Genomic DNA, 27286 nt, shown 5'->3' on the forward strand with positions numbered 1-27286 from the left:
GGTTGTTTACCTACCTAGCGTTGCTAGCCCTAGCGGTTATTGGGGGTAGTCACTTCGGCCCGTTCCCCATGCAGATGCAAGAGAATCAGGGAAACTGACTCAGCTAACCTGCAGCTCAACCCAATAAGAATTTCTTCTTTCAAGCCTACTCGCCATCGCATTCTAGTCGTTCTTTTCTTGATTAGGTGCCTCATCGGTTTCGAAGGGCTGCTTATCTCGCTCTTTCATGCACATCAGCCTCGCACTCGTGCTTATCGTCTCACGAACCAGAAATATCTCACCACCTGACTCCCTTCACTCAGCATCTTCTTTCTACTAAAATATGTATCCGTCTCAATTGTACTGACTTGACAACCGCCCTATACAATCATCTCAGTCAAAATGTCCTGGCCCCGATACCCCTTTTTGTTTTTCGTCCTTGGCTTGCTATTGTTCCCTGGCTCTTCACTTCAGAACAGCAGCCCAAGATCAACCACCAGCCAACCAAAGATAATCCTCGACAACGACTGGAACCCCACCGCGTTCATCGCTTTCCTGCTCCCTTTATACTACAACTACACTGTCCTCGGCTTAGCCTCCGACACAGCCAACTCCTGGGCACTCCAAACCGGCCTTCACGCTCTCGCCTCTCTCGAGATTGCCTCTTTATCGTCTTGCATCCCTGTTTACAAGGGGTCTGACTACCCGCTTCTGCAAACAGCACATACCTTTCAAACCTATGAGTTCCTCCACGGTGAGCTACCGTGGAAGGGTGTCTTTGCGAAGGAGAACACCACCAATGAGAAATTGGGAAATGATCCTACCTCTGGTGACCCACGAAGAGTGGTGAAAGAAGCTTTTACTACCAAGGGGTATTATGGATACCCCAATGTGAGCTTCGCCGAGGGCTCAGCAGCGGAGTTTATGGTCAAGGCCGTGAGGGAGAATCCAGGGCAGGTAAGCATATTCTCGGCAGGGGCCCTGACGAATGTCGCGCTGGCGGTGAGGCTTGATGAGGACTTCGCGAAGAACACGGCTGGGTTGTATATCATGGGAGGGTATGTGGACAGGTTCATGGAGCAGGCTATAGGGGATGTGTTGAGGGCGGACTTGGTCTCGGATGTGAGTTAAGTGCTGAAACATGTTAGACTTAGACTTGACACTGACATGCTGCGGGTGGGGGATAGATCAACTTTATCGTTGACCCTGAAGCAACCAAGATTGCGCTTACGGCCGACTTTCCGAATATCACGCTTGTGGCTAATTCTGCTAATGGGGTGATACCGAATCAGGCGTTTCTTAATGAGTTGGTGGCGGTGAATGACAACCCTTTGAGTAGATTGGTCAGGGCGAACCAGCCTACTTATCTGCCGTTTTGGGATGAGACTGCCGCGGCTGTGATGGTAGATCGTAAGGCGGTTGTGTTGGATGAGGTGGAAGGTACGGTTTCTCAATCCGATTTTGGAAAGAACAAGGGTTTGCTGATTCGGCGATAGTTTATGTTGATGTCGATACATCATACCACTCGCCCTTTTACGGGTATATCCGCCCGTACCAGGCAGCACTGATGCCGCCTGGGTTGAGAAAGGTCAAGTACATCAACGCGGTTAACAATACGAAGGTCGCCGAGATGATCAAGACTGTTGTTCAGTTTCCGCCAAAAGGCTGTGCCGATCTTCATGGATGAGGGGCGGATAACCAGGCTTGAGGGATACTTTAGTCAAGAACTTCATTAGCTCCACGATAACCCAATGCATTAATTGGTAGCATTTTCCTTAATTTGTTCCATCCTGTTGACAATTTCTGTCGGGGCAAGCACCAACTGGCCCCCACCTGTCGTCAGGCCAGCATCCAGAATATGGAAGGTCATCGATTGGGGGCTAAGGTTTGATAACCGCCAAACCCATCAATCAAACCTCTTTGCCTCTGGTAGCAATCTACAATTTTGTTTAAATGCGAATCGTCCAATTGGTGGTAACCGTGAATAGGGACAGCGCTGCACCAGCCCGAACCTGCGCCCACAACAAGTGCGATGAGCATCAATATCCAATCCGAAGATTATAACAAGGTCTGGGTATTCCCCTTTAGAGTATAACCTAGTCAGAATATTGTTAGCTCTTGCAAGTTGCAAAGACGGGAGAACGACGAGAGCGAAATGATCATACTCGGCTAGAGAGCTCATCAGCATTTCAAAGGGCTCATCGTCCCTGGGAGGCGCTGCCTGGGTCCCAAAGAGGGAGAACCCTCATGGCATTGTCCATGTTGATGTTGTCGTCTGCACGTAAGGGACGTGGACGGTGTGACGGCTCGATGTCTCGAGGTGCTGCTCCAGCACTCTTGCACTCTCAAAGCACCGATCGCACTGCTTACAGTAACCCATCTAGCCAGATTTATAGAACACTCTCAATCATCTGCATCACATCCGCTTTGCTATTGTGGTCATTCCGCGTTTGTCTCTGTTGCGACCTGACTCTTGCCCGACACCTCAGCCAGCTGGGCCCAACTTGAAGTACTACCTAGAACCCGAAATAATAACCCCTCCACAAATATACGCCCCCGCCGCACTCGTTGATGCACAAATTACCGCTCCGGTTGTCTCCACGCTACCCGACGGCACCCGCGAATACCTACTCCGGACTTACTCCTACTCCACGACCGCTCCTTTCCAAAGGGCATCCTCGAAGGCAAACCGATCGATGAGGACGTCTACGGCGCTCCACTCATACCAGTACGGTTTCGTGATGACGTACGACGCTTGTTGCCGTGACCACCGAGCCAAGAGGAAATGCTGGTGGCTTCACAATCAAGCACATTAACTCCCATACCTGACCGTGCCCACGTCGAGCGGTTCTGTTACGATGTCTGCGCCAGCTACTTTCTGCTCGGTGGTGCGACACATTCGCCCACGTTAAGATCCGCCACCACGTTTGGGTCCTTCTGGGCTTCGGAAGGGATCTTCCTCATCTCGAAATACAGGTTTGGTTGTGGCTTCTTCCACCTCTCACCGCTCGGAAATACCTTCCTCCGTAGTCTATTGACCCATGGGACTAATAGCTGGTAATAAGGCGTGAATTTCTTCTTTGCCCTATTGATGAAATCTCCTTCATCAGATACATGCCCTTTCTTTAGGTCTGCCGGTTTGTCATCACCCTCGTAATTCCAGCTGTCAAACTCAGTTAGTCCAATGTCTTTACCCGGTCCATTGTAGTGGATACATATTTCAACCGCCGACTTGGCGCAGTGTAGTAGCGGACTGTGCCCTACCTGCGAATTACCTGTTTCTTGCTTTCGGGATCCCCAATCTAAGGAGATCATAATGTAGAGAAGTTCAGCAGGTGACACGGAAAAATAATACCGGTGAGATTAAATATTCGGCACGTCTGTCAAGACAACTTGCTATCACTTCCTGCCTGGTTTGTCGACATCTCCTATCAGAGTAATATTGATACAGGGAACGAATCATCTCAATTCAGCACGGCCTAACCAACCACTGGCCCTAATTCTCTCCGTTTCCGAACCTGACAAGCTACAGTGGACCCCTGGATCGGCCCGTTGGGCTGCGCTCATGTCGCCAGCGCCGCGATTTCAACTTTGCCCGAAATATCCCGAGATGTCTCTCACAACCTTTTGTAGTTCTTCTGTGAAAGGATCCTTGCATTTCTTCTGTGGTAGTTCCCTCTTCCTCTTCCGGTTTTGGCCGTTTGGGCTGAGCGGGCCAAGAGGCTGGCGACTGCGGACCTCTGCTCTCTCGAAGTCAACGACCATAATATTTCGGTTGTACATGACGTTGCGTAATTCCGCATCGCAGTGTAAAACTCGGAGCCGATGAAGTTCGGTATAGGCGATGGCGATTGCGTCGACGGCAACCACCTTGTCGATCCGGTCGACGCATTTGGACAGTGGCTGCCCAGCCCAACTAAGCAGCAGGAAGTGCTCGGAAACACGGCCATCGCAGTAGTATGGGAGGACCAGGTCTATTAGACCGAGACATACCGGAACGTGCCTCCCCTGGATAACAGAGAGCTGATTGTAAATTTTCTCCTCATTCTGTAGGCGGCCACGATTTGCTGACTCGACGCCCTTGGCAACAAGTGTGTAACCGTGGGTGGACAGTCGGACCTTGAAGAGCGACCCGACAGCTCCCGCCAGGTACAGCGGTGCGGAGTCGGCGTCACGGCCGCGGTCACCGGCCAGCTGTGCACGAAGAAGATGCAGAAAGTCGACGCGGCTAATGTGGCCTGGTTTATGATAAGGGGCGTTCGGACAGGACGGGTCTATCGGGCCGCCAAGTGCAAGCCCAACAAGGCACTGATGGGTGCAGTACGCTCGGTCTTGTATGTCTGGCCGCCTTCCCCTTCCGCCACCTCCTTTTCCAGAGCTTGCGTCCGATGTGGCGACCGCGCCGCCAGAGGCGCCTGATGTCGCAGGTTTCCTGCCAGAACGAGTCAACCGATCCGCCGTCGGTGAAGGGGGTGGCGGTTCATCATCGTCCTCATGTGGTAGACCGGACTCGATGCTGGCCTGCTTGCAACTTAATCGAGTCCGAATTGGCGAGCGAGTAAAGCCGCGCCAGCGCTGAGGCTTGTATGGGGAAGCGTGTTCTTTGTCCTTGCGAACTGTCACTGGGATTTTGCTCAGCACATCTTCGAACTCCACGTCCCAAATGTCAAGTCGTTCAGCGGCGTCGTGCCAGGATTGTGGGGGCGGTGGCGTAAGGACGGCCTGGAGTATGAAGGCGAAGACCTGCGCGACAGCCGTGCGATGAAGTCTGTTCTCGTCGTCCTCGATCACATCCAAATTCGGCACGCACACGTGGTAGAAGACCGTGGCGGGATCGTCTGGAATATAGAGAAAGACGAAGACTTGTCCCGTACAGACGTATCCATACTGCATGCCCTTGCCGACCATGTAGGAGAAGAGTTGGGTAACGACAGCGGCGGCGAGCGCCCTCGACGCGAGGACAAAGCCCTCGCAGTCCTTGTTGATCACGTCTCGTCTCGGTTGGATATCAGACGCCAACCCGGTAACAATTTCATCCTGGCTTAGCTTGTGTGGCGCCTTGTACTCAATGGCCATCGCCGGGATGTTGGCGCCGTCTGCCGTCCTGTATATGCAAAACTGGTCCGCTCGGTTGCCTTTCCCTTTCGCGCCGCGGCGCGGTTTTCGGATCGCTGCGGTCGTTGTGAGGGGTGTATCTGTGGCATGGCTCCCGGCAAGGGACATGCGCTCGAGAGGCTTGGAAAGTGTGTCGTCGACGGTGCCGAGATTCGTGTGGCTCTCGAACATCACGGTTCCCCGTAGGCCAAGGGAGTCTCGGAGCTGCGTGTTTTCGGATACTGCAGCAAACAGCTTCTGTACTGCATTCTCGACGGTGTCGCGCTCGAAGGAGCGAAGGCCTTGCTCGCTGCTGATCGGGTTGATCAAAGACTCAACATAGGCCATCTGGTGTTGGGATGGGAACACAGGGTTATCGGCGAAGGACGGGATGGAGAGCTGTTTCCATATTTCCTCTTGCCTTGCTGGAAAGTCGTGCCATTCAGCGATTCGTTGGGGGTAAAGACGGCCGACGGGATTGGTCGTGTCACCTTGGGTGGTCAGAGAACGGTCGGTGACGACCTGGATAGCAAGACTGAGAGAGTGACAGGTCTCAAGATAACCCTCCAGTGCTTGTAGCTGCGATTTTCTTGCAATCTCTTCAGCTTTTTCGCGTCGGCGTTGCTCCTCTTCTCGTCGGCGTTGCTCCTCTTCTCGTCGGCGTTGCTCCTCTTCTCGTCGGCGTTGCTCATCGAAGGCGCGATTCTCCGCTTCTTCGCGCAGGCGTTGTTGCTCCGAAGCCTGGAGCTTAGCTTGCGCAAGAGCCTCTCGTAGTCTGGCAAGCTCGTCGGCCATTGCGAATGTGTAGAAAAAGGCGTTCTTGACGGTGGAACGATTGGATTCGAAAGTGTGAAGTTGCCGAAGGAACGTGCACCCAGAATTGTTTCTGACACGCGCGGCAAAACCGGCAAGTTCCGAGCTACCGCTTGTCCATCCTTTCCAACCCTCGTCACCAACATGGATAAAATGCTCACATCTTTTGGATACATTCTCAGCTAGCCATTTCTTGTTGTTTCACCAATCCCTGCTCCTGCCGCCCCCTCATCCATCCATCATTATCTGTGATATTAACCACCCCCCTTGAGTGCCAGCTAAACCCCGCCGAACATTCATTTTTCCCCTTCCTCCCCTTTTCATAGCCTGGCAGAAGTGTGGGAAGAGACGGGCATTCTGCTTTGTTTGTGGCAGATGATAGCCTGGTGCTACTTTTGGAGCAGAATGAGAAGTGAATAAAGACGCCACCAGCAGCCTGTCCTTCTTTACCAGAGCCCTGCTCTCCGCCTATCGATGACATGAATACAGGCTGACGTCTTGAACCTGCTGAATGTGCAAAACATCCTTCAAATATGTCTTTAGCTCCAGATGGCGGCGACTATGTTCGTTATCCAGGTCCATCAAAGCCCCATCGCCAAGACTATCAAAGGTCTCAGCAGTGGACGTGCCCTTTAACAGCATAGTGACGGTCCAAACACCATGAACCTGTTGGAAAATACAGACCTTAAAGGCCGCAGATGGGGATGGGATGACGTAGTTTTCTCCTGGTGTGTACTCGAAACAGAAATATGCGTTGGGGCCCAGGATATGGTTGAGGATCTTCACACCAAGTTCCATCGACTTGGTTGATACGTTGGAAAGGTCACGCAATTCTCCGATGGCATCTCGAGCAAGCTTGCGCTCCGCATCATCAACCTCTGATATATATCGTTAGCCTGTCCTCCAACACTCAAAAGGGAAGAAGATAAGTAACAAAAGGCTAGCAAAGGAAGCCGACACTTACATTCTTGAAAAGGCTGGGCATCGTGATCCAAGACTGGGTTTGACCAGGGGGCTAAGATAAAGGCAGCAACTAGCAGAACGATCCAAACCAATCAGACAAGTCACAAGATGGTTTCTGCTGGCTGGTACACATAGTTACGTACCTGAGTGACCACTGGAATATGGGAGGACGCAAGACCTTACGATGCGGTGCTTTAAGACGTAACCCCAACAGAGGTTCGACAGGCAATTAATGGCAATGTGAGCGGTGAGGATTGGATTTGTGGCAAGGCGAATTGACTTACTGGGCAAAGGTCAGAGTCGAGACGGAGATCGGCCACCGCGATAGGTAGAAAAAATGAGTGAAGGCCGAAGCACAGATGTCAGAGGAATGAGAGGCAGAAGTATTGACTCTTCAATGGGAAAAAACTGGTTGCAGAAAGGTGGAAGAGGAGGAACCCAGCTTTGTAGACAATCGAGTGGAAAGGCATTCGCAGGACGTCTTCCGAGCGAAAAACCCCCGCCGAGCGCAAGAACAAACGGTAGTTGCGTGATGTTGAAAATGGAAAAAGTGAAAAGGTTTGCTCTCTGCCAAAAGCCTTCGTCAAAACGCAGTGACCAGTTAACTCGGCAAGAGGTGATAAGTGAAGAAGGAAGGAGTACAATAGGGAATACCAACTACGGTTGAAATTCGGAAGGAGGGAAGGTTGGGATGGGACTCTTACTTGGTGAAGCCGACGGGCGTCTCTCGCGCTGAGTGGAGGATCTCTCTGACTGGTTGCGATTGGTTTCCCTAAAGAAGAATAAGGAATCGCAATCTCTCAGCGCCTGCTTTATATATAAGTGTTGGATGAAGGTCAACTGTGCGTAAGGTCTTTCCCTGACTATGGTTCTAAGTCTCTATGATGTCGGGAGAGGATGTGGTCAGGTCGATCGGAGCAGATGTAGAAACGAGGCTTCCTTACCTACGAAAGTAGTGGAGGTGATGTTTTTTCCACCTAATCTCTCCCCTGCCTGTCTACCAGAGAAAGTAGCGAGCACACGAATTTCCTCGTACCTGCAAAGGCTGTGGAAGCGATGTCTTTTCCATCCGATCTCCATCCTACCATTACATCATCCCCCCGTTCTGTCCAGCAGAGGAACTAATACAAATATACAGTTAGATCCCATCATTTCCACGCAGTAACCCAAAATTCCGTGTTTTAGACTGGTGGTTTAGACCTTGTCACCTCCGCCTCCGCGCCATGCAGAATAGCGGCAGCCTCTCATATATACCCAGCCCCTTCTTCACAAAGTCGGCTGCATCACCCTCCCCATCAGCTGCGCTACCCAACTGGGATCGCGCCAGCACTAGAATCGGAACAGTAAGCTTCGTCTCCACCCGCAGCATAAAAGGCGTAATCTGCTACTGGCCCAAAGTTCTTAATTATAACCTCAGAGGAGGCTGGCGAAAAAGGGATCTCGTCGTATAGGGCAGCACCAAGTCGCTCTCAGGCGAAACAATGAAAAGTCTTAGGGAATAAGGTACTTGGAATATATTCAGACTCTATAAGCATACATTCGCTATATATTTACACCGAATTTACAGTGTGCTCTTCTACCATAAAGATCCTCTGTCCAAGTAAAGGAGGTGAACGTCGATATTATAAGGAAAAGAACGGCCATCCCCATCCCCAAAGCCGCCTATCCACCCAGTATAACCTCATCGATCTAGTGCGCGGATTAGGGTAATATATTAACTTGAGATAACCCAAGCCGGTGCAGCAAATTTTCTCTCTAAATACAGCTGACCAAGTCTAGTGGAATTTTACGCGGCTGTCCTCGACGTTTCATTATCCCGGCCGCGCCAGACCGGTGTCCCATCTTAGGCTTTATAGCCTTCCACTTAACCAGGAAATTGCCCATATTTTTCAGATGGCTTTCATGTTCAAGGGTTGCTTTCCACCGAACCCGGTAATGCGGCTTGTCGTCGTAAAATTCCTCGCCGATAATGTCCTCAGCTTCCCATCCATCAAGTAGGATATCATTGTCTCCGTTAAGAGATACTTCTCCCTGGCTCTCTGGGCCGGCGTTGCTGGAAACCAAGGGCTCTGGCGCGTCGCTATCGTTGGAACCAGCGTCGACACCTTTGCCTGCTCAGATATGTCAACATGTTGCCCTGCCGAGAAGTGCGAGATCTAAGCACATACCTGTACCAGTTACACGGCCGAATTTCACCCTGTTGCGTGCATTTTGTAGGAGCCTGTCCAGTGACTCAAAATATATATCGGATCGGCCCTCGTCAAGATCATCATCAGACTCATCATCGCTCGAGATCAGGATAACATCGTCTGCTGACGTCCCAGCACCACCACGTGAAAGATGCTGTGCATTCTCCAGCAGCGGGAGGTGCAAAGGAACCCCAAAGGTCGCTGTAGAGGGGTCAAGTGCCGGCTGGCGCTCCATCAAATCTCCTACCCGCGTCGCAGTCCCACTTAACCCAGTAATCGATCACGTTGTCCCGGCTCTTGGCTGGTTTAGTAAGGTTCACAAATACCACTTTCCCAACCCGCCGCTAATGAATGACCTCTGCGAAATCCCTGATGAGGTGCCGAAACTCGTGTGTCGCGAGGCTTGTTCCCATAATCAGAAAGACGTCCAGGCGAAGCGACTGGTCATGCCGTACAACAGCGGAGATCGACTCAGCTCGGGGGTTCAGTTCACCATAGAGCACAATATCAGGTCGAAGCCTCCCAATTGTGGATGCGCGTTTCCCTATTGCTTTTCTATCGTTGGATATCTTAGTGCAGGCTGGGCAAGCGACTCTGGATCCAAAACAGTTTCCATTTCTCGGCCACCCTGCTTTCAGACGAAAACTGGCCGGAAGTCCTAGATTTGGTGAGGTACAGGTAAGAGAAGAGGTCGTAATATTTACAGGAATGCCTGAGTTTGTGCTGATGCCAGCCCCTGCGAGTGTCACGATCTTAGATGCGATACCGAGGAGGTTAGCGATGGTTTGCAGATGGTGGTGGTCGTCTGGGTGTAGTTGGTGATCATTTTGCACCGATGTAGCGTTGAACGGCGACTGGTGGTTACAGATGGAGGCTGTGTGATGAAAACGAGATGACTCTATAAAGTACCGGGGCTCACTGGCTGGGGAAGGCGAAAATCGACGGATGAGGGAAGAAGAAGGAGGAGGTCCAGGACGGGTCGAAGAGGGGATTATATACCCAAAGCTCCAGGTGTCCAAGCCTCGGTCAGGCCAGCTGTGGGATAGCCTATAGCCCCTCCCCACGAAGCAGGTGCTTGGATAAATTCATAGGGACATCTAGTGGCCGTCCAAGAGCCAGGGTTAGCATAAAGTCGAGTAAATGTTTCTGAGCACGTTCCTTCTCAGGGGCAGTAAACAAATGTTACCTGGTTGGCTTAGAAACTAAAAGGGGAGTAGATCTAGCAACTAGAATTTCCAAACTTTTTTGGTAACTCCGATATTTTTTCGAGCCTCTGCCCAACTAAGAGCAGACTTATCGAGGAGGACGGTTGTAAGGGTCAACCTCAAATCTGCATCGGTTGCCCGGTCAACCACAGTTCACCGTCAGCAACCTCAGGCTCACCAGTACAGAACCAACCGCCATCGGAAGACCCCGTTCTCGATGACAGCACCAGTTTTAACAGCCGAACGCTGTCACTGACAACGTTTCCAGTAGGCCAATGAATGACCGAGGGAAGACGCCAAAGCCCTGGTCGCGGAGCTATTTTCTAATGCTGAGCTGAGTTGAACCGTAACTTGGGTTGTGGAGATACTTGTCGTCGCTGTCTGAGGTCTGCGGTGGCTACAAGTCCATCAACCCACCCAGTGGTGCATAGTCACCGTCCCCTTCAACCTAAGTCCACCTCCCCTACCAGTCCAATCAACACTTCCCAGCACCTATCCAGACTACCTACTCGATAACAACTACACGAGACTGTCCTCGGACTACTACCGCTCGGTCGCAGCCCCTGAGCTCTCTCACTTCTTTGGTCGATCATTATGGTGCAAATCACTCGTCAAGACAAGCCACCAATTCCCACAGTTATTCTGGCCTTTTGACCCTATCTAGCCTTCATCAACAACTCAAAGTCCATTCTACTCAAACTATCCACCACCACAACGAAAATAAATTAAGGAGGTCAAATTAGATATCTTGTCTTCATGAAATGAACGTAACCTTTAGCAGTTCATCAGTCCATTAATTTAGCAGCACAAGATGGTCTACTATTTGGTTGCAGAAAGAGCACTATGCTACATTCTAGCGCTATTTAGTGAAGTAGCATAAGGCTCGGAATATTTATTGTCAGGCTAGTGATCACAGGCATGATATTAACTCCATAGGTACTGGGGAATAGCGTGTAAAGCGTATCATAAGAATTAGTGTAAGCAATGGTACGGTTTCTGCCGCAGCAGATTGCCCTGGATTGCTACTCGGTTTATCTGCATTAACAACACAAGACTGATTTCTAGTTTCTCCTCCTCCGCTTCGCCTTCCTTTTTGGTCTATGCGTCTGTATCAACTCAGGGTGAATGTACTTTCGTGAATCCAATCGTTCTTTCACTCGCCGCCTTTCCAGCGCAACAGATACCACACACCCTCTATATCCCGGGTAGCACGCAGAACATCTATACCCCAGTATAGCCCTCTATATTCCGTATTAGGCTTTTTGGTAAGCTCCTTGCTTTTGATGGTTTTCTGAGGCTTCCAACTACAGGTTCCATCAACCCCTTCCACAAATACATCCTCTCCCTATTTATCGAGCAAAGCGGGCGGCATTGTCCACCTCGCTATCCGTAGGACCATACTGACGTGTTGCCAGATCATCTTCGAGGTGGTCTATAGGGCTTGACTTCTGTCCTCCCCGCGCTTTGATAACAATTCGCGTGGTCTTAGGGATACAAGGGATGGCCTTGCTTCGGCCCTCTCCCAGAACTGACTTTAGGCTGCTTGATGACAATTCTGCCATCACATCTTCTGACCAGGTAGCTGAAGATGGAATCATCGGGGGTGACCTTTCGTCATGGAGATCTTCCACTGCTAGGGTATGAATCTGCTTGAAGGGCGCTTTGTTATCTCCAGGGCTAGGGTCAATGTGTTCTGCAGAGGCGAGGGAAAATTGCGGAGAAGTCGACATGCTTGTGTCTGCTGGTGCTTCGAGAAAGACTGGTCCGTCGCCTGAGAAGAGTTCTTTGGAGAGACGGCGCAATGAGACTCCTCCGGAAGGGTCGGAAGATAGGACCAACCTCCATCATGGTTTTCTTCTGGCCCTATCTGCGAGAAACCGTTTGTGACAGGCGACTCCGTCGTAGCTGTGGTATAGAATGTGGCATCCCTAGCATGCTGTTGCGTGGCAATTGTACCGGCTGACCAATAAGCAGACCATGAACCAATTGCACGCTCCCCGTCGACAGAAATTACTTCAAGGGAACGGGGTTGATACGGATGTTGCCGAGAAGCATTCCTGAAGCTCGAAATCGATGTCAATCCTGAAGAGAGCGGCGTGTTAGGGCGGGAAGAATCCGCACTCTCCTCTGTGATACTAGGAGTTTGATTTGATGATGTTGCCTGGGTGCACTCTGCCGATTGGCGCCTTCCGTCGGATCGAAGTCCTCTGGTACAAGAACTCTGAACTGTCTCTTCGGGCTGCTAACCAACTATGGTAAAGATGACGAGGAACGCCTTCGTTTCGATCTGGACTCGGCATCACACGATTCTCGGTCCTCACTGCCCCGGCAACGTTTTCTGCCTTTCTGGTTGCAGCCCCCTCCAGTTCCTCTGTTCTTGGGTAGTGGCTTGGTTCCGGCTTTCCGAGCTGGATAGCTGTGGGCATCCTGGAGGTGCCATCAGCATTCCTGCTCAGTGCTGGAAACCACGGCGCATTACAGGTGGGGACAAATAATGGAGTTCTGTTTCAACCCGCCAATATATTCCGTGAAGCATGCGTTGGTGTGCTTTTCCCAACTTGCCTTCTTTAGGTACCCGTGTAATCGGCGAGCGGCTGGCAAGCTCTTGTTACCGTAACAAGTTGCACACCTTCCCTCGTAGGCAGTAGACTGGCGGAATCGAACAAAATCGTACCGCAGAGGGACTTCGCGTCTGTCAAAATGTGCTTGGCAGTGCGCCTCCAAGGCTTCCGGAGAGGTAAGATACTGGCTACACAAGAAACTAAACTTGCAAAACCGTATGTCTTCTTGTAATAAGCGATATAACATGTGAATACGTGATCCCATCTTGCGGTTGAAAGATAGCGCAAGGGACGTTTTGGTTCAGCTTTGACCGGGGAAGCGCGGGAGAAACCATTGTTACCACACGGGTAAGGGATCCGTAGTACCTTTACTCTTGGCTCAACGCTCCTGAACCCATGCATCGTGGAAGCTTTGGAGTACTTGGAGGATGTGGGAAATAACTGTTGAGAAGCAGATGGAATCCCCGTGCAAACACTGTTTACCATGAATTAGATAGATTTTATAGACCCGACCGTATTGGTTACTAAGGGCACTAACGTCTGTTTTATATGCGGGGATCCGATGCCGGATACCACGAGCTGCGCGCCAGCCATCCGCTCGCCAGAGTTCAACATCGAAAAACACCAATATTGATGTAAACCAAGCATTGTAGGCTTTGAAATACTGAGTACCTTAGTATACCTACCTGGCCAGGTAGTGAGGAGTCGTAACCAAAAAAGAACATTGAAAACACTGGAGTGGAGGATTCGGTGCGCAATCAGGATTTTGTTGATGGCCAGGTGGTCAATGAGATGAGCCCGTACATAAGATGAGCCAAGTCAAATCGAGGGCCGTCTTATCTCATCTCCAGTCATTAAAATGATGGCCTGTGACTAAGGTGACACTGCGCCAAATGTGGCACAGATGGCTCTGAATTGGTAACCTACAAAACCAGCCATTCCATCACCGGCTAGGTAGGTACATTGAACCACTAATTGAACTAGGTACTTACACATGGAAGCATCATTTTCAGGCTTTGAACCGCCATTCAAACTAACCATTGATTGGATATGTATGCAGGTGCAAACCCAAGTGCATACTTGGTTCCTGTTAATCTATGGCATGTAGGCCAATCGAACATGTATGTGCTGCACAATGTAGATCCGGCTGACATCTCAAACATTAGAATATATATGTATCTGGACTCGCCAACATGTGTGACTCTATTGGGGGATCACGTAGATGTACGACGTATTTAGGACATTCTATTTAGCTCTGGAACAGCACACGGAGGCTTGTAGCACTCTCTTTTTATCCGTTCGGGCAGAGTCCCTTGCGTTCGTTTTTGCTGTTCCACAGCTACCTATCTCAGGTAATCCTTATGGAGAGAGATACGGTCCTTAGTTTTGAATTATTCAAACCAGCCCATCTCTGACAATGCCACACCACACTCACTGCTTTTGTGCTTTCCTTTCCATCTCGCTTACAGCATCCCGCCCACCCATCGCTCCAAAACCACCCCATAGACAAATCTCCAAGCATGCTTGAATCCCTAGTGCAGTTGGGCAGGCGGTCTGCATATACCTAACACCAGAATCGCGCTGTAACGAGCTTCCTATTAACCACTACAGACGCATAAGTGCGTAGTTATTCAGCATGCCAGATATATTCCCTTTACTGGGTGGGTTAACTATACGTCGGTCCATAGGTAGGACTTAGGAAATATTATTCTCGTTTAGAGAGGATAGTGATTGGATCGTGCCATCATACACGAAGCATGTTTGTATTTACTAAATAGTAGCAATTGGAAAGGTGAGAAACCCGGGAAGTTAGATATGTAGATAAGGAAAGACTTGGATATGACAACAGACAGTGAGTAGAGCTATCGTGGATAGCCCTGTACAAAGATTTCTTTAGATCCTATATTAGATGAATCGTTCACTTCCCCAGCTGACCTTTTACACCCGCACTATAATTCTATCACTGCGATTGGCTTCCACTCCTGAATCGGTCCATCCGATGGAACCAGCCATACCACACCACCATCCCAGCCATCGTACATCCCTCTCTCTCCGCTCGCAGCCTGTCCATCATCCGGCAAAGCGACCCCGGCATCCACAATTATTCGACTTACCTCTCTCATTTTCTCCTCAGTAATCGGTACATCACCGCTGTTTCCCACATGGCATGCATGTCAGCCATTCGCTATCCCTATGCAAAAAAGACCAAAACAAGCGATAAAGACTTACTACATCAAGCTAACATGCGGCCCAAACTGCTTCCTCCACCACTCCAACCATTCCTTCGTCTTCTCGCCCCGTTCGTCCTCTTCCCCAAACACTCCCCTCGCCCTCGAAACCCCCGCAAGGTCTTTGACGCCCTCGTACCCGACAGATATGTAACACCGCCTATAGAAAACATCCTGACTCTTCACCTTGCCGAAACGGACCTTGACGTGTTCGGCAGAAGGGAAGGGGATCGAGTCGAGCCATGCTTGTGGGTCGGACGCGTAGACAGAGGGAGGGACATCACTGGTCAGGGTCATGTGGGGGGAGAAGAAGTGCGGTTTGACTTTAGGAGATGATGCAGCTTCGGAGGGGCACTTGGAGGGGAGGGTCGAACTGATGAGCTTCGTGAGGATGGAGTAGAGGGGATGCGTCAGTGGAGGCAGAAGCCAAAGGGAAGAGCCAGGCATTGTGAGAGGCTTGCGGTTATGGAAGTAAAAGAAGTTAATTACGCAGTTGAGTTGTCCGGAAACGGTGTCGTTCTTGGTGTCGTTGATGGCGCGGGATGAGGTTAAAGGCGGGGTCGGCTCTGCAAGGTGTTGTCCCCTGTCACCTGCAGGCCGGGCCAGCCTCCACCAGATGCCAAGAGATTGACCCCTCAATACCCCCGACCAACCTTCACCCTTTCACTACACACCCCCGCTGTAGGTTCTTGTCGACGATGCTCTTGTACGCGTCTTGTTTAAATCGGGCATGCAAAATGAGACATTTTACCCCTTGGTCTCCGCGCTACCGGGGATTCCGGCTCTCATTCCAGTCGTGAATATGGTTTTGGGTGTAGTCTTTTAAGTGGGAATGTCCATTCCCTTCAGTTCAATCCTCACGGGTTAGGGCTAGGGTTTTCGGTTGGGGTTGCAGTTTTTCTAGTGTTTAGTCGAATCTAGCTTGTGGGCAGACCTCTGGGAGAGCTGGTCTGAGCGGTAGAATCCTAAATGTTGAAAGCAGTGGATGCATTTAATGATGAAACGAGCTGAAAAGCAGGCTTAAAAACGCTTGATTCTGGTAAATACCTAAGGTAAATAGATAGGTATAGTTGGGCGCAGATTCAATCGTTAGTAGTATTCTAGCTTTTATTTTCTACTTATCTAAGCATTATAAATACCCCTCATTCTAGCTTCTGCTATCCACTATCCGAGCATTAAAAAGCTTATTCTAAGCCTTTCTGTCTACAATCCAAGCATTACAAAGTCTTAGTTTAAACTTTTCCTAGCCACTATCCAAGTATTAGATATCCTTAGTTCAAACGTTCCAGGTCTTCATCCCAGCCTTTCAAATTTATAATGAAGCTTTTATAGCAAGCTAGGGAGAGGTGTTCGAGAAGGTTACCTCGGGTTGTTGGTTGTTGTCTATTTATCATAGCGGGGACTTTTTGGAACCCATTTACTACTTGCAAGTTATCTTCCCAGTAATCCCCAAGTACCACCACCAGCAGCGACCGAGTAAAAAGAACAATTCACCAACCACAATCAAAGAAGATGGTATATTCAAGTCGGAAAATGAGTCATAGCTATATAGGTTTCAGGTTATAGTTTGTCTTCGATCTTGATATTCAGAATTCTTGCATTCCAGGTACCCCATGTCACTTTCCTCCCAGAACGGCCCATCAACTCGACCTCTCTGCGCTAGCCCAAAGCCTGATCTCCCGTTAAGACCAGTTGCGTTGGGGTGCCACCTCCGAGGTGACCCATTAAAAGCTCAGTACCCTCGTTCGGGCCCGGCCCGCATGTCCCCAGATCTGCTGCGCCGCACCACTGTTATGAAAAGCTCGGCGATAATCAGACCAGAGGGAGGCCACCAAGAGGCCAGGGCTAAAAATTCCATGCGGCGTGACTAACACAAGATGCCCTTCGGACTGAACCTAGTTGTGCTCTGCCAGTCCAACGAATGACCTCCACAAGGCCATCTCTAGTGACCTGCAAATCAAGCGATGCAAAACAGGTCGGCAGAAAAACCTGGAAAACAAGAAAAAGTGCTGTTGATTCCGAGTTCCGGATGGCCTGACAGAATGTTATATACAGCCACGATAGACTTTTGTTTTCCTTTGCTGGACATATTTTACTCAACTCATTTTGTGTACCAGTCGAAACATATCAGCTACGCACTTTTTAATCTCGCCATAACAACACAATCGCCATTACATAACCAAGTCATAAACTCCAAATAAACATGTCAACAACACACCTCGGCACCAAGGGGCAACCCCTGATCGCAGCAAAGTTAGCATTAGGGACCAACAATCAAAATTCACAACGTCAAGCAGATGCCTACGTAGCACATATGGCCCTATCCAACGGCTACGTAGCATACCGAACAACTCTGACGAACTGGCTACCTGATTACCAATACCTACATCGAGCTCCCTGTCCCGAAGTCCCAGTCAACGGTGGCGAACATTGGAGACACGACAATCAGTCACAAGTCAAGCGAGATACTACGCTCGTCCTCTTACCGCACAAGCGCCTTGTTGTCTCCGGGGACTTTCCTCTAGGTAGCCCCTGGCCGAGCAATTGCGCCGCGAAGAAAAGCCACTTACGCGATGTCAAGGCTCTCAGCTCAAGTTCATCAAAACTCACAGGAGAGAAGGAAAGGGAGAACAAGGCGGTAAAGGAGACGGTTTGGTGGCTGAAGTTTGACTGTCGGGGTGTGCCGGAGGAAATGAAAGGAGCTATGCAAGAGGAGGATGAAGAGAAAGAACGAGTTAAGCAGCGACAGGCGGAGAAGGCAAGATTTCAGGGTGGGAGAATGGTGCAGAGAGGAAATTCAACGGTGTGGAGAAAGGAACCTCGATTCAGGGGCAGTGGGAGAGTCGTGACGCTTGATGATCCTGTGAAAGATGGCAAGGAACTGGCCTTTGGAGAGCAAATCCTGCCCAGCGACTTGTGGAGGGAAAACAGACGTTGGAATGCTCCAACTGTCGAGGAGGGTGAGGGAATGAGAATGGAGGATATCATTCGTGCGGAGCCGGCTTATACGATTAGAACAGTACAACGACGCACCCCGAAGAAGACTATCAAGAAACGGGTCAGCTTCAAAACCCCGTTGGTGGAAGAGATTCCGTACTTGCAACCACCTGAGCTCTTGCTACTGGATTCGGCTAGTGATTGTGAGTTGAGCGTGGGATCGGAAAGCGGATGTGAATATGATGGTTTCCTCGACTTTTCCGAGGATGAGGCTCAGGGATGGGTGCCTGTTATGGTGCGAGAAGACCAAAAGGAAGAAGAGGAAGGGTGGGTATCTCTTACTGGGTCCTGGATGATGCTTGGCGGAGTGCCGGAGGAAAAGAAGATGGTGAAGTTGTAGGATAGAGAAAGTTGGCACAAAGAGTGATCTCAGTTAGAATAGGTAGATAGGTAGCAATCGCAACAGAGGTACCGAACATGATTGGGAATGTACTTTGGGCATACCTCAATTCCGATGAGCCAAGCCTGGCTAGGTGTTTTTATCATGGTCAATGATCGTGTCCAAGCCTTACTCGGAGAATTCAAGCCTCATGGTGACATCGGACGGCAGTCAACTTCTTGACACCTGCCGGTTGAGGTACCGAAAACAACTAAAAAGTCTTACCATCGCGATCTGCCTCAGGGGTTGGGTTGCAGCGAACAAGACCCTGTTGTGTGTCACATGAAAAAGGGCAGCCTATCATAACGATGAAACAAGCAGCTCCCAGGAGTCGGGGGCAAACTGTGCCCCGCTAATCCTGGATGCCCCGTCTCATAAGGCGTATCAGATCCAGGGGATCTAGCATCACCAGCAAATAAACGCTGTGGATGGCCAACGTCCCTGATATGGCACCCTGATATCCATGCTGCACACAGCCCAACCGATGGGCAGCGTTCAATTCTTCATCTCGACTCAGGGGCACGCCGAGATGCGCGCTTAGCTCCCATGATGAACAAACAGGATCGGCTGTTGAAAACAAGCTTAATACTTGGGCACCGCCCTACTTTCAATGTAGTTAGAGTAAGATCGGGGTATCTCAACGTTGCAAGTGTCGGATGATGGTGTTGTGAAAAGCATCGCCCTCGATCCTTCCTTCCTTCCATTCAAGATATACACAGTCGTTCCTTCCCTTTCAATTCTTTCGTTTCAACCATCAGGCCATGGTTCGCCTGCACCTTCCTTTCGCTGCTGCCTTGGCGCACAGCATTTCTGCTCTTGCTAGCGCGATTCCACATGTTTCGCCCAACACCATCATTGACACTCGCGACGTGAGCTCATCATCCATCGAAGACACAGTCTTGGCGAAACCCAACACTGTCATCCTGAAGCCCATTCGTTTTCCCCGCCCGGTAAATACCAGACGTGAGCTCCGAGCTGCCTTTTCGCTCAAGTCCGAAGAGACTTTTTACTGGTCTGGCGAGGACGGCACCATCGCCAAGCTTCGCATCGAGACCGCCGGCGAAAACGAAAATCTCGTGAACCTCGAGCTCATCGACGACCTCATCACCCAAGTCAGCTGTCCCCAGACCGACGGCGAGTTGAAGCTTACCTTTTCCGAGGAAGCCGACTTTGACGAAGCGGAAGATATATGGCAGTGGGTCAACAAGAAGCCTGACAACCACTTCTTCCTGCTTGTTGGTGATGGTGTTTGTGGCAACAACACCGAGCGTATCATCTACAATGTCACTGGGCTGATCTATAATGACAAGAAGAAAACTGCTATCTTGAGTGTTGAGCAAACAACGTGGAAGAAAGCGGCACATACTTTTGACTTGACCGTCGGCCGACCGGCGGTCCCTCCCAGTAAGATTGAAAAGAGGCAGTTCTTCAAGGATGCGTGGAACAAAATCAAAGATGGGTTTACTAAGGTCGGAAAAAAGATCAAAGAGACCGCCGACAAGGTCATCGGGAAAGCTAAGGAGAAGGTCGAGGAGATTCCAGCTGTTACCGTTCCTGTGCTAGGTGAGGTGAACCCGTTCGACCCAGCTTTTAACCCCGATTTCTCGATTCCATTCGAGTCGAATCTCACGGCAAAGACGATCTCGCTCTCTCGGGACCAAATCGACGCTTCAGCTACATGTGTCAACTGCTTTACGACCGGGTCATTGCTCATTGAGGCAAGGTTCGCGGCCAAGGCGTTCAAGCTATCCGAGGCCAACGTGGAGATCTCTTTGTCCGACGAGCTGGCGGCCACTGCCATTGTTGCTCTGAAGGCGCAAGGCAGTGTGTTGAACGGGGCTGCCTTGTCACAGAGTATTCCGATCTTTGAGTTCTCGCCTGCGGGTATTGCTATCCCTGGTGTGCTCACTCTGGGCCCAACAGTAGCTATCTCTTTAGGTGCTGAGCTTGGTGAGCTGAAGGGGAGTCTTGGCGTCACCCTGGGGGGCACGGCTAGCCTGCCCAAGGGATCAACTGCCAAGCTTGACTTTTTGAATGAGGCCAGAATGAGTAAGAGCGGTTGGAAGATCACGTTTGAGGAGCAGCCCCTGAAGGTGGACGCAAATGTTGAAGCTCGCGCTTCGGCTTTCCTTAAGGGCTCGATCGGGATGGAAGTCAGTGTTGTTGGTAAGTAAACAGTTCTCTCCACTGGTGTGAAGATATCATCTCAGTTAACACTCTTATAGAAACGGGCTTTGCTGCTGAGTTGACTGCGAAAGCGCCAACTTTGTCTGCGTCTTTAAAGACAATCACTTGTTTGTCTGCCCTTCCCCAAAAGACGCTGATTCACGATTGGCTTTGACTAACATGGTGGGCAGCTACGACTTGCATGGCTTGTGGAGGCTTTCAGAACGGCTTCCAGGGTAGTCTCAATCTTGGGGCATCGGTGGGTGTCGGCCTGACAAGGAAGAGTTCCGGAGCAGATGTACCATTATGGAACATGAATTTTGGAGTGAGTTTCCCTTATTGTCTGGCATTGATCAGTGATAGCTGATTCGTTAATAGGAAGCCAACACTTTGGAACTTGCCGGATTCTGTGAGGGTTTTGGGCCACAGGGAGATCGGTGTCTGGCTATCATCTGAGATACTTGTCCATTCATCCACCTCATCATTATTGCATCCAATTCAAGGCAGACCTCTGGTGATTCTCTCTATTCTAGAGCCTTGTCTTGCGGCTGTTGCTAAGCATCTTGTTGGTGCAGTAACTGGGGCGGTGCTATTACCTGCATATTTCGCCAACAGTTGATGCCCAACTGAACCAGGTGACCAACCAGAGCATTGCAATATTTATCGAGGATAAGCCTCAAGGTCTGGCTTGAACGGATATGTGGCTATGTAGCTGACTGGGCGGTAGGATTGCAAATGCATATGCATCGAGTGCTAGCGGGAAGACGGCCACATGAGCCTGGTCGAGGCACATATACCTTGCACATCAGCCTCCTACATCACCACTTGAGTTCTGGTTTTGGACTATTCTTTTGCAAATGTTTGGTACCTTTGACAACATGCTCGATCTGGTTACATGTATTGCTAGCTTCGCCTACCAGACCTTTTTGAACTACAACGGCCTGGGAGATGGTGCCAAAGATCTCGCGAAAGAGATCAAAAGTATCTCAGGGAAAAAAGCACATGTAAAAAGGTCTATGAGCGGATCTATTCAGGGACGATTCGGGTCTCCTTCTCCGAGCAGTTGCAGCGAAGATTGATTACCAGTTTGGAAAGATGTCAGAAGACGTTGTCAGAAGCTGAGGAGAAGTCAAACAAGCTTCTCAAAAGTCGAAGCCGCAAACTCCTCCAAGTTCTAGACCCTGATGAGGTGAAAAGGTTGAGGGACAATTTGCGGTCGAGAGACAAAGACCTGCGATCAGTTGTGGAGGACATCCACCTGTAAGTCGCTTTTTCTTCTGGCCAGTATTACTGTTTCTTTCATCTATTCCAGTGAGAGGTCTTGGCTATATGATACTTCATGCCTACATCATGCAAGGGCAACCGTCCGCTGACATCGGGTGCTTAAAACAGGGAGATAGGCGCCCAAACACTCAAAGACGTGCGCCAAATAAAAGACATGTCCTACCAGACTAAGCATATCTGTCGCCAAGCAAGAGACACGGCCGACCAAACAAAAAGAATGACCTCCAAATTACACAGTGACGTCCAAAAAAACGGCGCCGTAGCCTACCGAACACAGGCCACTGTCCTCAATATCGAATCCCAACTCAGAAAACTCATCAAGGCATCCCGCTCACCGAGCCCAGGACGCCAATTTGCAGATTGGGTTCTGCCATTGGTGAGGACACTTTTGCTCAACGGTGAGAGCGTCGACAAGCGACAACTGCCTAACAGATACGCTGCTCTACAAAATGCTTATAGTGACCCCGATCAATCCGACAACAAAATTGTTCTTGTAAGCTTTCTGCTCGACGAGGGGGCTGATCCAAAGCTTACCACTGAAGGTGCTCAGTCGACATCCCTACACCTCGCTACCTACAACAACAACGTGAAAGCACTGAAGGCTATCAAGAGAAGCTTGGTGCCGGAGGACGACGGACCTGCTGATGCCAAGACACTCGCCGCTCGAGCTACAAAGCTTCCTGTATTCACCAAGGAACAAGAGGTAACGACACCACCCCGTCGACCTTCAACTTCGATGAGTACGGTGTCAACCGTGCAGCGCTATAGACGCCACAAAAAGGAATGGAAGAGTCTCCTATATAAGGCCAACAAGAACGGTAGGAATGTCCTTCACATGGTTGCTTGGGGGGCAGCACCTGAGGCGGCCGAGTTTTTGGTTAGCGAGATTGTGAGAGAGAGGCTGAGTGAGCGGTTGGTTAGGGGGCAGGACGACAAGGGAAGAACGCCTTGGGATGTCTTGTCTGGAAATTTTTCCAGGGGAGATAAGGATGAAAGAGCGTTCAGGAAGATGAAGACTGCGTTCGAAAAGGCGGGTGCACACTTGGCTGCAGCTCAAGAGAAGGAACTAGCAAAGGAGGTACAGGCTAAGGCGCTACCTCAAGTCGACGAGCAACATGAAGGTACAAAGAATGCGTGAAAGACCACTCCACGCCAGCAACCACGCCGGAGCCCGCCTCGAGGCAGGTCTGAGGTTCGATCTCCACAGAAACACGAGGACCGTGGTCGGAATACAACCCCAGACTCAGGTCAACGACAGAATGACCAAAGCCATCTCAAATATCCAGATCGTAGAGATGATGACCGGTCACTGGGAAAGAGCGACAGCCGCCGTGGAAGATCCAAGGCACCTACGAAGGACGCCAGCCAAAACAGGACCAACAGACAACGGTCGAACAGTCCACAGGTCACCAGACAGGATGTGCGCACAAATAAGATTTCGAGTCACAAAGTGACACCTGACACTGGCAGGAGCGACAAAGCGGCCGGTGAGAAACAAAAACCCAGAAAGAATACACCAAAACCTCGAGGTGTTCATTCAAGCCAGATGAACAAGCCACCACCATGTCCAAATACTAGAGCAGCCAATTTACCGCCCCCCGTGAACCAGAGGAGCAGGTCCCAAAATACCTTGCCTGATTTGAAGCAAGATGCCGAATGCAAGATGCGTCCAGTGTCATCTCAAAGTGAAAGCCAAAAGAAGCTTAAGAGTAGAGTCTCCACGGGCGAGGTCAGAAAAAGCACGAGGGGTGCTGAGCGGGATACAGCATCCAGAAATGGGATTCACAGCGAGAAAGGAGGTGCTGCTCGGAATAAAAAAGACATAGGTGGTGATCTTTGGAATCAAGTGTTGCCGTCAAAGGACAGTCTTGTAGAAGCAGGTCCTCAGTTTGGTCAGATGTTACAGACTGAACCTCTTATCAAGAAGTGGTTGGAAAGTGTTCCAGTTAATTGTGGCTTTTATTGATGAGTTGGACTTGGAATAGCCTACCTAGGAATAAAAGATGAGAGATCTCTAGATGTTAATTGAATCTGAGTGTGCACACAACCAATATTATAGAGAAATATGATCTTCAAAGCTATAATTGGTGTGCTGAAGGCTCTCGGCTTTCTTTGTAGCTTTTTATGTTTCTTGTCCTTATTGTAGCATGAAGCATGAAGCGTGTGGTCAGAGTAGTTTCAGGAGTAAGAAAAGGCCTCCATAGGGAAGTGAGGCTCTGCTGCCAAAAGGGGGGCGGGGCGGGGGCGCAGTCGTGTTGATTTACTATCATGTCAGCACAATGAGCCGCAAACATGCTGCTCAAGGGCCAACTGAATCCGACCTTGAGGCTGTGTCCACATTCGCGAGGGCAATCTGTGGGAGTCTAAATCGCAAATCATCTTCGGATTGCCACCGCCACCCCCGTCCAATCCTCAATCCACTCTTGCCCACCTTAACTCAAGGCCATCTTTGCCGTTTGTCCTTCAGCACAGAAATCACTCACAGTCAAATCACACAATGTTGGATCAAATCATCATCTTGCAGGATTCCGCCCAGCGGCTCTCGACGACCTACAACAGCCTGACCTACCGTGTCCTATGCAGTGATAACAGTTTCAGAGATCTTGCCAATAGCATCAAGGCCGTCTCCATGGCACTAGACTCCTGCAGAGGCCTTCTTGGACAGCTCAGGTCTGGTACTACCAGCATCCCTATAACCTCTGATCTATCCCCGCGACTTGAGGCGAACCTTAAGGAGTGCAAGGTGGCCTTTGCGGACGCCTATGAGAAGGCAAAAAAGATGATGCCCCAGCAAGGTTTCACAAAGCTGTGTTGTACGGCAGCGAGAATTTTGGTAATATTTGATGATATTGTTAAGTACTCGAACAAACAACTCTAGAGAGCAAAACCTTTCCCTTGTCCTTTCCATATACGTGGGCCCCAGGGCCGAAGCCCTAGAGCAACCTGATTGCCAGTCCCACAGGAGTATTGCTCCCACAAGCTGTCTGAGATATATCAACTTGCTGAGATGCATCGGTTGACGAGTCGGTTGTATGCGAGGGAACGAGAGATTTATCGGGTTGTTCAGGCTGTTAGGTTGTATGTGATCCCCCAAACCTTCATGTCTATACCAGTTTCACGGAAGGTTTGTGTACTGACGCGCCGTCGACGACATCTAGACAAATAGCCTCACCGCTCCTACAAACTTCCCAAAACATCCTCTCCAACGTGCGACAGCCATTCGGTCAACCTCTCCCAATCCGAGGTACCCAACCCGGCCTTCAATTCCAACCCCAGAGATTCCAATGGCAATTCAACACGCCCAACATCAACGAAAAGTCACACCGCCCTCCACGACATGTGCACCACCACCAGGAAAAGCACCAAGACCGCCACCGTCATCGAGTCCTCCTAGGAAAAGGGGCCGACCCAACCGCCACGCTGAACGCGGCCTCTTCTCAGTTAACAGCCATACACCTCGCGTCCTATCACAACAACGTGGCCGCGCTGGAAGCCATCAAAGAAAGCATGACAACGATCAGAACATTTACATACACGCCTCAATATCGAATACACACCCGATACACCCAATTCCAGCCCACCAATTACACCGGCCAGTGGAAGTGGACAAATCTGCTCAAACAAAAAAATTTCTGGGGTATGACCCCCCTTCACTGGGCGGCTACTGGTGTCTGTCCTGAGGCGATAAAGTTCTCACTCAAAGAGGTGGAGGACGCCGGGCTGAGGCGGGAGGTGATCGATAGCAAGGATAGAGAGGGGAGGACGGCATTGCTTGTTGTGGGGCTGGGGTGTAATAAGTTTGGGGGTAAAGACGCGGTGACAAAGATTGCAAAGGCTCTCGTGAAGGCGGGGGCGAGCCCTGATGTGGCGGATTGGAGGGGGCAGACGCCGAGGGAAATGCTGACCGATCTTGAGATTGAGAAGCCTGATTTTCCACAGAAGGAGCAGCAGACATATGGTGTTGCCGGGGGATACTATCAGGGTTATGGTGGTTATTAAGGTTACAGGCATCAGGGATATTAAGGAGGGGGGCAGCAAAGTGATGGTTTGCCGGTTTAGGGAGGGACTAACTACCTAGGAGGTTGGACTAGGTGAGGGCCATAATTCGAGTTGTGAGAAGTTAACTCCAAATCGTATTGTTGAAGCCATCACCAACTTTGTCGTTGATCTCGGGATGGATGCCACATTGGGGTGAAATTGCCGAGCAAGGGTCCAGTTCTGCTCTCAGCGCTAGCAGGGGCCATTTGCAGATCTTGACCCCACAATCTGGCACTTGACAGGCAGGGGGTTGTCCCCTTGGATTGACCCTTGATGACGCAGTTCCGCCGAAAAAACTGTGAGGAAATATCTGAAGAGCTAGAGAAAAGTATTATGTTCTTGACCAAAACAAACAAACACAAACAAACTAGCAGAGGTATCATAGCTAAGCCGCAACCCATTATCCATCAGCAAATTCCCCAAGTATCTCGTCATGCACATCGCTCCGTCCGTCTACTGCTTCTGTTCAGGCACAACCATGACCTCCGCAGCTTTATACTGCTCCTGAACCCCATTCTGGCTCTGCTCCCCAGAAGCCCTCAACTCAGCCTCCTTATCCATCTGCACAATATCACAGCACCTGCAGCAGCACGCTAAAGCAACGTCCACCGCACAGCTCCCCTGAAGGTTGTATTTGGCTCTGAAATCCGCTCTCTGAATTGCCATGGGAAGCCATTGCATGCAGACGGCTGTTGAACCGCAGAAGAGAAGGCACTGGATCTATATTAACAATCCATCAACGGCAATAATATGACAGAGCCCAAATATACCGAAGTGTTGATAGGCTCATAGCCTCTCAAACCGGCGCTCTTGTTGACCCTGTGATGCGTCCTGCCAAACACCACGCATGGCAAGCACCAAGTCATAAGACATGTCTCGAGCGGGTTGATAAAATTCCAGAAGTTGTGTGTCCATGGCTGGGCGGTGGCCGGCGACTTGGAGTTGAAGTGCTCTGAGGGTGCGGCGAAGACCTTGTTGAACTTGTCTTTCCACTCGGCGACGTCGGCGTCGGAGATGAGGCCAGCGGCCTGGGTGGAAGCAGCAGCAGCGGCTTGGGGAGCAGGAGTGGCCATTTTGATAGAATTAGAAAACAAGATGTATGTAGGTCGGGTAAAAGGCCGGGTATCTTCGATAGCAAAAAGAGAAGAGAAAGAGCGATGAGAACGACTGGTGGTGAGACTGTTGCTGAGAATGAGATGAAAGAAGGCTGATCAGTGAGAAAGGCATTGTCCCACATCTTATACACCATCAACATATGTGACCCTGACGTCTGATTAAGATGAACTGGGTGACCAACTTGCTGCCAAGACGCACACATCTCGCATGTGGCTGGCTCTGCGACTTGGCTTTGCTCCTTGCGTGCCCACCCTCTCGGGCAGCCACGCAGTTT

At 50.3% G+C, this 27286-nt stretch overlaps 11 protein-coding genes across 11 annotated transcripts; 5 read left to right on the top strand and 6 right to left on the bottom strand.

The window, feature by feature from the left end:
• Positions 1–381: 381 nt before the first annotated feature.
• On the top strand, positions 382–1687 carry QC763_0064830 (uncharacterized protein; the record flags this gene model as incomplete). The annotated part of the gene is made up of 3 exons (XM_062905902.1): positions 382–1101; positions 1167–1419; positions 1476–1687. 3 exons carry the CDS (start codon positions 382–384, stop codon positions 1664–1666), a joined length of 1164 nt encoding a protein of 387 aa, XP_062765631.1. The 3' UTR covers positions 1667–1687.
• A 1163-nt stretch (positions 1688–2850) lies between these two features.
• QC763_404002 (uncharacterized protein) lies at positions 2851–3294 on the bottom strand (the record flags this gene model as incomplete). The annotated part of the gene is made up of 1 exon (XM_062912047.1): positions 2851–3294. The coding sequence occupies one exon, from the start codon at positions 3292–3294 to the stop codon at positions 2851–2853; it is 444 nt and encodes a 147-aa protein (XP_062765632.1).
• A 270-nt stretch (positions 3295–3564) lies between these two features.
• On the bottom strand, positions 3565–5868 carry QC763_0064850 (uncharacterized protein; the record flags this gene model as incomplete). Its single annotated transcript, XM_062905903.1, has 1 exon — positions 3565–5868. The coding sequence occupies one exon, from the start codon at positions 5866–5868 to the stop codon at positions 3565–3567; it is 2304 nt and encodes a 767-aa protein (XP_062765633.1).
• Positions 5869–8030: 2162 nt separating this feature from the next.
• Positions 8031–9273, bottom strand: HST3_2 (NAD-dependent deacetylase hst3; the record flags this gene model as incomplete). Its single annotated transcript, XM_062912046.1, has 4 exons — positions 8031–8035; positions 8104–8233; positions 8779–8960; positions 9018–9273. 4 exons carry the CDS (start codon positions 9271–9273, stop codon positions 8031–8033), a joined length of 573 nt encoding a protein of 190 aa, XP_062765634.1.
• A 2319-nt stretch (positions 9274–11592) lies between these two features.
• QC763_403977 (uncharacterized protein) lies at positions 11593–11973 on the bottom strand (the record flags this gene model as incomplete). Its single annotated transcript, XM_062912045.1, has 1 exon — positions 11593–11973. The coding sequence occupies one exon, from the start codon at positions 11971–11973 to the stop codon at positions 11593–11595; it is 381 nt and encodes a 126-aa protein (XP_062765635.1).
• Positions 11974–14590: 2617 nt separating this feature from the next.
• Positions 14591–15567, bottom strand: QC763_403970 (uncharacterized protein). The gene is made up of 2 exons (XM_062912044.1): positions 15034–15567; positions 14591–14955 (listed from the first exon to the last, which is right to left on the bottom strand). The coding sequence occupies exons 1-2, from the start codon at positions 15477–15479 to the stop codon at positions 14754–14756; spliced, it is 648 nt and encodes a 215-aa protein (XP_062765636.1). The 5' UTR covers positions 15480–15567; the 3' UTR covers positions 14591–14753.
• A 1779-nt stretch (positions 15568–17346) lies between these two features.
• On the top strand, positions 17347–18369 carry QC763_403960 (uncharacterized protein; the record flags this gene model as incomplete). The annotated part of the gene is made up of 1 exon (XM_062912043.1): positions 17347–18369. The coding sequence occupies one exon, from the start codon at positions 17347–17349 to the stop codon at positions 18367–18369; it is 1023 nt and encodes a 340-aa protein (XP_062765637.1).
• A 449-nt stretch (positions 18370–18818) lies between these two features.
• On the top strand, positions 18819–20749 carry QC763_403950 (uncharacterized protein; the record flags this gene model as incomplete). The annotated part of the gene is made up of 2 exons (XM_062912042.1): positions 18819–20574; positions 20634–20749. Exons 1-2 carry the CDS (start codon positions 19170–19172, stop codon positions 20747–20749), a joined length of 1521 nt encoding a protein of 506 aa, XP_062765638.1. The 5' UTR covers positions 18819–19169.
• A 703-nt stretch (positions 20750–21452) lies between these two features.
• QC763_403940 (uncharacterized protein) lies at positions 21453–23824 on the top strand (the record flags this gene model as incomplete). Its single annotated transcript, XM_062912041.1, is given in 5 exon segments — positions 21453–21555; positions 21609–21834; positions 21967–22992; positions 23000–23263; positions 23272–23824. Coding segments are annotated over 5 exon segments (2172 nt in total).
• A 531-nt stretch (positions 23825–24355) lies between these two features.
• Positions 24356–26034, top strand: QC763_403935 (uncharacterized protein; the record flags this gene model as incomplete). The annotated part of the gene is made up of 3 exons (XM_062912040.1): positions 24356–24671; positions 24813–24936; positions 25017–26034. 3 exons carry the CDS (start codon positions 24356–24358, stop codon positions 25855–25857), a joined length of 1281 nt encoding a protein of 426 aa, XP_062765640.1. The 3' UTR covers positions 25858–26034.
• Positions 26035–26202: 168 nt separating this feature from the next.
• On the bottom strand, positions 26203–27147 carry QC763_0064930 (uncharacterized protein). The gene is made up of 2 exons (XM_062905904.1): positions 26667–27147; positions 26203–26610 (listed from the first exon to the last, which is right to left on the bottom strand). Exons 1-2 carry the CDS (start codon positions 26967–26969, stop codon positions 26350–26352), a joined length of 564 nt encoding a protein of 187 aa, XP_062765641.1. The 5' UTR covers positions 26970–27147; the 3' UTR covers positions 26203–26349.
• Between the last annotated feature and the right edge of the window lie 139 nt (positions 27148–27286).

This window comes from Podospora pseudopauciseta, chromosome 4, assembly GCF_035222475.1.
Source record: "Podospora pseudopauciseta strain CBS 411.78 chromosome 4, whole genome shotgun sequence".
In the NCBI taxonomy this organism is placed as follows: domain Eukaryota; kingdom Fungi; phylum Ascomycota; class Sordariomycetes; order Sordariales; family Podosporaceae; genus Podospora; species Podospora pseudopauciseta.